Source organism: Lacerta agilis, chromosome 4, assembly GCF_009819535.1.
Source record: "Lacerta agilis isolate rLacAgi1 chromosome 4, rLacAgi1.pri, whole genome shotgun sequence".
Classification (NCBI taxonomy): Eukaryota; Metazoa; Chordata; class Lepidosauria; order Squamata; family Lacertidae; genus Lacerta; species Lacerta agilis.
In genome coordinates this window covers 71,433,823-71,444,065 of record NC_046315.1, presented here as the reverse complement: position 1 = coordinate 71,444,065, position 10,243 = coordinate 71,433,823, and the positions used below count along the sequence as shown (strand labels likewise).

General features: G+C 44.1%; 1 protein-coding gene across 1 annotated transcript in view; it reads right to left on the bottom strand.

Moving 5' to 3' along the window:
- Positions 1 to 7,581: 7,581 nt before the first annotated feature.
- ATP10A (ATPase phospholipid transporting 10A (putative)) overlaps positions 7,582 to 10,243 on the bottom strand; it is a 122,753-nt gene continuing 120,091 nt past the window's right edge. Inside the window, exon 22 of the mRNA XM_033147532.1 lies at positions 7,582 to 8,314. Coding sequence (XP_033003423.1) covers positions 7,621 to 8,314 — 694 coding nt within the window. The 3' untranslated portion in view covers positions 7,582 to 7,620. The remainder of the gene's footprint in view (positions 8,315 to 10,243) is intronic.

Sequence of the window (10,243 nt, the reverse complement as noted above, 5' to 3'; positions counted from 1 at the left end):
CCCCCCCCCCCTTGTTTTTTGTGGTATGTTTTTGAACCAAAGTAAGGACAAGCAGATATGTGGGGTGTTGAAATACTGTCCCTGACCTGTGGAAATCCTGTTTCAGTAGACATTTCTCCCTAATAATAACAGCTAGAAGCTTGCTGTCTTTTTGCAAATGGAAGCTCACTAGGCCTGATACTCAGTTAGTTATAGCATGGTGCTGATAACACCTAGGTTGCAGGTTCAATCCCTTCATTGCAGGGGTTTGGACTAGAAACAGGGGTCAGCAACCTTTTTCAGCCGTGGGCCGGTCCACCGTCCCTCAGACCATGTGGTGGGCTGGACTATATATATATATATATATATATATATATATATATATATATATATATATATATATATATATTTGGGGGGGGGGAATGAACGAATTCCTATGCCCCACAAATAACCCAGAGATACATTTTAAACAAAAGGACACATTCTACTCATGTAAAAACACACTGATTCCCGGACCGTCCACGGGCCGGATTGAGAAGGTGATTGGGCTGCATCCGGCCCACGGACCTTAGGTTGCCTACCCCTGGACTAGATGAACCTCAGGGTCCCTTCCAACTCTGCAATTCTATGATTCTATGAAGCTGAGACTCCCAGAAAGCTTTATTCTGCATTCAGAATCCCACACTGTGGTGTTTACATGGCACTAACCCACATGGCGATCTCTTTGTCTCCATAGTGTGCCATCCACTTCCTCCCACCCATTGTCAACACATGGATTTTTTTTTTTTTAAGATTAATTACCTGCCAGCTTTTGTAATTGCTGTGTAGATTTTCTTGCTAATGGCATAGCCATAAACTTAACGAAATGAAAACTCAGCATTGGGCTGAAGTCAGTGGGGGGTTTGCCACTGATTTCTACTAAGCCAGGATTTCGCATGTAAGTAGTTAATCACACTGTCTACGGGATGCATATCCCAAGGAAGAGCATAACTCGTGAATTCTCAAGCCATTCCGGAGGGGGGGGGGGAAGCTTTTCGCAGTCATAAAAGGGCCAATAGTAATCCAATCCTAAGTGTTTCACTTGCTATTAATGTCTGTCTGGTCTACATAACCTAAATGACACATGTGAAGTTCATCCATCAGCACAAATTAAAAGCCCCTTAGTAGCCAACCTGGTGCCCTCTAGACCTTGTAGACTACAAATACTATCATCCCTAATTATTGGTTGTGCTGGCTGGGCTTGATGGGAGTTGTAGTACTCAAGCTCTGGAAGGTACTGCCTCAGCTACTATTCGATCAAGTCTTCCTTTGCAGTTTATCCTGCTGACCTCTGAGCTCAGAAGTACAGGCCTCAAAGAAGAAAACAATTATTTGGCAAAGATTCGATTCTTCAGTTTTTGCTCTGGAAAATTTATTCTGCTTCCTCATTTTTACTTTGACCGGAAATTGCATTTGCCTCAGTAGTTTTAATCTAGTGATAATATAATATATTTTGCACATCACTTGGGAAGACAGGCAAACTAATGCTAGTGTATTGGAAGAAGCAAAGATCACCAATGTCGAAGCAATGCTTCTTCAACACCAACTTCATAGGATTGGTCATGTTTTTGGATGCCTGAATATTGTCTTCCAAAGCAACTACTCTATTCCGAACTTTAAAATGGAAAGCGTAATGCTAGTGGTCAACAAAAGAGGTTTAAAGACTCAAGGCAAATCTTAAAAAATCTAGTATAAACACAAGCAACTGGGAAACACTGGCCTGCGAGCGCTCCAGTTGGAGAACAGCCTTTACCAAAGGTGTCATGGGCTTTGTAGATGCTCGAACTGAGGACGAAAGGGAGAAACGTGATGAGAGGAAGGCATACTTGGCAAACCCTCACCATGACCAACTCCCACCTAGAAACCTATGTCCCCACCGTGGAAGGATGTGTGGATCCAGAATTGGCCTCCACAGTCACTTACAGACTTACTGTTAAAACCGTGATTATAGAAGTCAGTCTTATTCGGTTATGAGTGATTGCCAAAGAAGAAGATTGGAGCTAAGCAACACAGACTCCTTCCCGGAGTAAGAGGGGAGAGTCCCAATTTGTGCAATGTCATTCTAGTAGTTCACTGGGGTTTGGCAGCATATCTCCCTGTTTTGGTATTTCAGAACCAGCAATGTGAAAGGGACTGAAACCCCCTACTTTTGGGTGTATACGCCTGTGCACATCAATCTTGATACCAGATATCAATAGTGCTTGGGTGCTATTACTTGAATATAGGATGTAAAGCTGTACTAGTTCATACAGACTCAGGCCTGAATTGCAGTAGACATTTAAAGCAGCACCTCACCCCTTTAAACAGTCCCGTCTTCCTCCAAAGAACCCTGGTAACTGTTTGTTAAGGGTGCTGAGAGATCCCATTCCCCTCACAGAACTATAGTTCCCAGACCGGTTTAACAACCAGCCTCTCTACCCAGGAGACTCTGGGAGCTGAGGGAAATAGGGGTCTCCTAGCAAATCTGCTACAGAGGCTTGGGGGAAATAATCTAGAATGGATTTAGGGGTGTTGGGGTCTGCAGGGGGCAAGGGAGGGAGGGAGGGAGGGAAGGATAGTATTTTATTTGCTGCCATGGCATCAAATTGCATTATACCTTGGAGTTTTCAATCGCTGCCTACTCTGTGTCGTTGCTATGGCAGGTGCGTAGCTGAAGAATGTGATACCCAGATAATATTGGGGTTCTGGAAAAAAATTGTTTAAGCCATAAATGCCCCTTGCAGCTCAGGCTTAGCAGGAAAAGTTATCCATTAGGCCTGTGTGGCAACAGTCCACTCCCTACTCGCAGCTCTGGAGGCTGTAACAGGCAGACAACGATCGTTTTCTGAGGTTTTGTAGGGTTTTTTGGAACATCTCATTCTGGGTAATGGATAGGACTGCTGGGCAAGAGGTTAGGAAATACTTGGCCAACCCCCCTACCCCCCCCAAGCACATACTGTGAGACTTTAAAAATCTGCCATGCACTAAGAATAGGACTCATATTGATGACCACCAAGAGCCACAAAAAAAACCTTAATCAGTCTCGTGTAAAAGTGCTGGTGACTGTCGGAATCATTTTTAATTAAGCTAAAATCCCCACTGCACATCAGCGCTACATTTCCAATAGTGACTTGAAGAGCAGACAATTCAGTTACCTAATAGATTTTCAACCAGTGGGACTGCGGTTGGGGACGTGTGGGAGGAAAATTAGAGCGATAAACCATGATTAAGCCAGAGGATTTAAAAGCCTAGAAACAGGCAAGAATATGAGCAAGGTGGGTGGGTGGATGGGAGCGAGGGAGGGAAGCAGCTTTTGCTGACTTTACCTGTTTCATCCGTTCATACTCAAACAGCAAGAATTTCACTGTTGGGAATTAACTTGTAAATCTCATGATAAAGATCATGATAGAAACTATGAACACAGGAACTGGTGTGTTTGTGCTGTTTGTGTGGGCAAACTCATTCCCTCCAACATCTCTCTGATGAAAATAGGGACATCCTATTCAATAATAATAATAATAATAATAATAATAATAATAATAATAAAAATTGGGCAGCTTCCAGCATATATAAAGACATAATAAAACATTAAACATTAATAAACCTTCCCTATACAGGGCTGCCTTCAGATGTCTTCTAAAGGTTGTACAGTTACTTATCTCCTTGGCTCGTGGGTTGCATAACTCCATACCCTCCAACATTTCTCTGATGAAAATAGGAACGTCCTAAGGAAAAGAGGGACATTCTGGGATCAAATCAGAAACTGGGATGGCTTCTGTAAATCTGGGACTGTACCTGGAAAATAGGGACACTTGGAGGGTCTGCAAGCTCAGCTTTCTGGCAACTTTTTCTTCTGTATTGACACATTTACTCAGATTGAAATTCAGATCCAGCATGGAATTATGCCTCTATTCAGGCTGGCTTTGGGCATTACTGTATATATATATTCAGGCACCTAGCTTGTTTATCAGTTATAAAAATTGTCATCAGATACTTAAAAAAAAAAATCAATCAATTATGTTAATTTGAAAAACCTGAGGGTAGGCTAGGGAGAGGGAATTATTGCCATGGGGGGGAGGGTAGCCAATCAGCACTCTTGCACAGCCAGTTTCCGCTGGAAACAGGAAGCACTGCTTGGACCTGAGCTCAGTTCTTTTAAGAAGAGTTTACATATGTCAAAAAGAGAGAAAGCGCAGTTCCATCGGAAGCCCAGTCCTCAGGCTACGAGTATCTGTATAAAGCCTATTAGGGAGAGCATGGATGGGGAACCTATGGCTTTTCAGATGTTGCTGCATTGCAGCTACCACCAGTCCTGCCTTAGGAATCAGTTAACCTATACTGGAAACGGATGGAAGGGGTTGCATTATTCCAATGAATACGTTGCAAGATGACAAGGGTCAAAAAGGAGTTTTGATTCCTGCATTACAGGGTTTGGACTAGATAATGATGATTTTATTATTTGTACCCCACACATCTGACTGAGATGTCCCAGCCCTTTGAGGTCCCTTCCAACACTACAATTCTATGATTTTGAAGAAGAAAATGGGCTCTTTTATGATTCTGGCAGTTTATCTTCATGGCTGCATGTTGTTCAACCCAGGAACAATATTAATTCTAGAGCCCAGCTTGATAGCTAACTCTAGTGGAAGAGTTGCAGAATACTCTGGCACTGAACCAAGCCCTTGAGGCTGCAGAGCCCACATGGCTTGTCAGAGCACATCCTGCCACCGCATGTCGAATGTGCAATCCTAAACGACATGAGCAATCCTTAAAGACATCTGTGGGAATTTTGCCACGACTTTTCATGGCTCTAAGATCTGACCCGGTGAGCTGGTAGAAGTTACAGCCCAACAACAACAAATGTCCCGGATGAAACCAAAACCTGACAACAAATGTCCTCAACAGGCTTGATCTGCTTTGAAGTGTTTATTTCCAAATCGCTGAGTTCTTCCGAGTTCATCCAAAGCCGCAACATGGCCTCTTTCAATTCTGGAAAAATTCCAGTTTCTCACAGGTACTCTGGAGAATCTTGTTGTTGTTGTTCTGTCGTGTCTGACTCTTTGTGACCCCATGGACCAGAGCACGCCAGGAGAATCTACACCTTAGCATTTCTGAATCACCAAGGATGTAGTCCTATGCATGCATACTTAGGAGTAAGCCCAACTGAATATAGCGGCACTTACTTATGAGTAAGCACACATAGGATTGCACTGTTAATGTCTCTCTGCCAAACCAGACAAATAATGTTATATGTCAGTCTTTTATGCTAAATCACTTATTTATTTTCATTTGGTGTTCTGTTTTACGGTGTTTCCCTCCTTAAAATGCCTTTACCCATTCTCAGCCCTCAAACAAGGTAGGATAAAAACAAAATAATAACTATGCATCCAAGATAAGACAGGACCTGAATTCATTTTCATCACTGAAACTTGATCTCAAGCTGCTGAGTGAGGTCATCTCAGGAGCTGGAGCGAGGAGGTGCCATCAGTATGCCGATGACATCCAAATCTGCTTCTCATTTACATCTCTATTAGGTGAGACACTGGAAGTGCTGAACTGGTGTCAGGGAGCAGTAATTGACTGGATAAGTGCCAATAACTGAAAGCTCAGTCTTAGCAAGATGGAGGGGCTGTTGGTGGGTGGGACATCCACCCAGATAGATGTTTAGGCTGCTCAGTATGGGGTTCCACTCCCTATTAAGTCAGGTGGCGCTGTGGTCTAAACCACTGAGCCTCTTGGGCTTGTCGATCGGAAGGTCGGTGGTTCGAATCCCTGTAATGGGGTGAGCTCCCATTGCTTTGTCCCACCTTCTGCCAACCTAGCAGTTCGAAAGCACACCAGTGCTAGTAGATAAATAGGTACCGCTGAGGTGGGAAGGTAAACGTCTTTCCCGTGCATTCTGGTTTCCGTTGCAGTGTTCCGTTGCACCAGAAGGGGTTTAGTCATGCTGGCCACATGATCCAGAAAGCTGTCTGTGGACAAACGTCAGCTCACTTGGCCTGAAAGCAAGATAAGTGCTGCAATCCCATAGTCACCTTTGACTGGACTTAACCGTCCAGGAATTGTTTACCTTTTTACCTTAGTTGGGGCTGGGGAACCTTTTAGGTTTGGGGGAGGGCAGATATTTATCGCCGCCCCCCACCTGTGGGCCAACTTTGACACACTCCCTGCAGGATTGAACCCTGAACCTCCACCCTTCAGCTGACAGTTGGGTGTGGTTTGGGGGTGGCTGCTGCTGCTAATGATATCACTTTTTGTATATTTTAGAACTTTATTGGTATTTTTATTTTAAATTTAATGCAGAAATAGTTCAATTTGGTTGTGCACTTTTTATTGTTTATTACTATTTTTGTTATATTATGTAATTTTTTTCATCTTGTAAGCCACCTTGAGCTGGTATTTTACTATGGAACGTATGTATTTTAAATATTATGTTGGAAGCCGCCCATAGTGGCTGGGGAATGTATGTATGTATGTATGTATGTATTTATTTATGTATATATAAATAATAATAATTATTATTTATGTACCTCTAGCACAAGCCCCACAATTTCCCTAGCATATTTTATCTTCTTTCAAGGGTCATAGTTGGTAGAGCATGAGACTCTGAAACTCAGGGTTGTGGGTTCAAGCCTCACGTTCAGCAAAAGATTCCTGCATTGCGGAGGGTTGGACTAGATGACCCCTGTGGTCCCTTCCAACTCCACGGTTCCATGATTCTAGGATTCATTGCAAATGGCCCAGACTTTAAACAAAGAACTGTACCTTCACTGACAAAAGAGAGGGTAACATCTTTGCAATATAGATCTTCATTTATTTCTTATTTTCTCGCAATACATAAACTGCTATGGTTGAAATATTTAAAAAATGGAGGAAGGAGGGCCACACCTGTAAATTTTCAAAATTGCTATGTCCTTGGCAGTGTAACATCGTATATACGGGGGGTTTGTTTCTGATGGATTTCCTAGCTCTTTGGTTCCATGCAGATCTCCCTTCCTCCCTTCTCCAAAGAAACCCGATGGGGGATGCTTATTTTTTATTGTCAGTGTAGGATTTCCCCTGCCCGGGATGGCTAAACCAATGGTGACCACATCCACTTGTTGGTAGAAATCCAACAGCTGCCACCTGGTACATAACAAAAGCCCATAACAGAAGAGAAGCAAATAAAAATAAAAAAAACATATTGCATTTGTATAAAATGAGATGAAAAATAAATACATATATGGATTTCTTTCTTTGTATATAAAGCTCTTCTTTTCAACACGTTGTGCTTAAACATCCTTTCAAAATAAAACTATGTACCTTGACTTTCTGTTCCAGCGTTGGAAACAGCAATACTATACTCTTGTGCAAATAGAAAATACAGTCATACCAACGCCTTGGTACTCGGACGTTTTGGCTCCTGAACGCTGCAAACCCAGAAGTGAGTGTTCCAGTTTGTGAATGTTCTTTGGAACCTGAACATCCGACGCTGCTTCTGCGGCTTCCGATTGGCTGCGGGAGCTTCTTTCAGCCAATCAGAAGCTGCGCTTTGGTTTCCGAACGTTTTGGAAGTTGAACGGACTTCTGGAATGGATTCCGTTCGACTTCCAAGGTACAACTGTATGTGCTACAACACCTATGTCATAAACAAGTGGACTCAAGAGGTTCTGTATGGAAGCAGCTATCGGAAGCCTTTCCCCCTTCTTCCTGGAAACAGGTTGAGGCCTGCTCCGCCGAGCCTTTGAGGTCCTGAGCACCGCAGCCACCAGGAGTTGCATTGTCCCATCTTCCATTTTGTAAACTGCTGGATAACCAGGGCAGTTCTCTTTCAATGCCGTTGAACAATGAAGTCGATGTGATCCAGTTCAACAAGCCGAAGTCCGCCTGGTCTGCTGTCGAGTTCCATTGGAACGTCTCATCCACTAAGTTCGGCTCCAGCTCCGAAGTGCCTTTGTGAAAACCCAGAGGTGTTTCCTCTCGATCGCGAGCCGACAGAAAACACCCGTCCCCCTCATACAGCTGAGCACCAAGAGGGAGAGCAGGGGGGTTTAACCCTGTGGTGGGCACGGTCTTTGGTTGTTTAGCCTGTTCTTTCCCTTGCTGAGATAACCCGGAGGGACTGTTTTGGCTACAGGCTTTTAAAGAGTTGCCGACGAGGAAATGCGGGGTTTCGGGAGAGTAATGAGCACAGGTGTATTTGTGGGGACCGGCCTCCTTCTTGGTGTGCCATCTGTTTAAAAGCTGGTTGCGAGCATCTGGGTGCATTTTGGACAACTGGCGGCCAAGCTGAAGCTGGGTGGGGAACACCGTCCCTTGAAGCGTTCTGTACAGGAACCTGCCAGGGAGATGAAAAGGGCCACACAGGACCAAATAAGTCAAAGAACCGAGAAAAGAGAATGTACTAAAAGAACACTGTCCCAAGAACACTTTGTCTGAACAGTGCTGCTGATGGGATGATCGGCTAGAATGCCACTTGAGGAAAGGTTTCCCCTTTGAGAGAATGGAGAAGTCGAGACCCTTCCTCCATCAACTACTTTCTGGTCTTCCCGTCTCTGTCATCATAATACTAGGGAGAAATGGCTGGGCACTTTCCCATGCACTCCCTGGTTTTGAATGGGGTAACTGTGCCCCTTAAGGACCAGGTGCGCAGCCTGGGAGTCTTTCTGGACTCATAGCTGTCCATGGAGGCACAGGTTAATTCTGTGTCCAGGGCAGCTGTCCTACCCGTGGACTGTCTTGCCAGAGTGGTGCATGCTCTAGTTATCTCCCGCTTGGACTACTACAATGCGCTCTACGTGGGGCTACCCTTGAAGGTGACCCAGAAACTACATCTAATCCAGAATGCGGCAGCCAGACTGGGAGTTGCCGCCGAGACCATATTACACTGGTCCTGAAAGACCTACATTGGCCCCCAGTACGTTTCCAAGCACAATTCAAAGTGTTGCTGCTGACCTTTAAAGCCCTGAATGGCCTCAGCCCAGTATACCTGAAGGAGCGTCTCCACCCCCATTGTTCAGCCCGGACACTGAGGTCCAGCTCCGAGGGCCTTCTGGCAGTTCCCTCATTGTGAGAAGTGAGGTTACAGGGAACCAGGCAGAGGGCCTTCTTGGTAGTGGTGCCTGCCCTATGGAACACCCTCCCATCAGACTTCAAGGAAATAAACAACTATCTGACTTTTAGAAGACATCTGAAGGCAGCCTTGTTTAGGGAAGTTTTTAATGTTTGATGTTTTATTGCATTATTATTATTATTATTATTATTATTATTATTATTAATATTATTATTACTCTCTTGAGGAAAAAACAGTGGAGACATTAAATTGGCCACTGAGGGTGGTTTTTATTTTAAAAATTAGTTTTATTAAGGTTTTTCCATGTCACAAAGCAAACAGATAAACAGGGAAAGGTACACCTATTCTCTCCACTTTCAATTCATTGTTGATCGCTTTGTCGTTTTCGCAGTGCAAATCTGTCAGACTTTTAAACAAACATTCCCCAATTACATGCAGAGAAGCAGGTTGTGGTGTGCATTTGTCCAGCTTCGTGGACTGTGTTCACTACTAAGTGCTGTGCCCCTTATCTGCTCCCCTTCTCAGTCAAACAGCTGACTGGCAAGAGAGCAGGCTCTTAAAGAAGAAGAAGAAGAAGAAGAAGAAGAAGAAGAAGAAGAAGAAGAAGAAGAGGGGGGTTACTATTTGACTGTGGCCCTGCACAGATGACTATGTATGCATGGAGAAATGAATGTGCAGAGGGAACATCAGGATCACAGCCACTGGACCTCCAGGTGTTAAAAGGTCCTATTTGCACAGGAATCTTAAAGTGTGTAGGCTCCCTATAGGAAATCTGTATCCTGCAAAAATGGAGGCTACAAAATGGACAGGGCCTAAAGTTGATATTTTATAGCGTGCAAAAATGTCATATGAAGGAAGCATAAGTTCCTGTGTGGAGGATAAGGGTGGAGTCAGTGGGCATGACCCAATCTCTCCCCATAGTTCATTTCTATTATACAGGGGTACCTTGGTTCTCTAACGGCTTAGTTGTCGAACAAATCGGCTCCCGAACGCCACAAACCCAGAAGTAAGTGTTCCAGTTTGTGAACCTTTTTCGGAAGCCAAACATCCAATGCGGCTTCCGCTTGAGTGCATGAAGCTTCTGCAGCCAATCGGAAGCCATGCCTTGGTTTTTTGAACTGTTTCAGGAGTCGAATGGACTCCTGGAACAGATTTAAGTTCGAGAACCAAGGTACCACTGTACATAAGAATCTG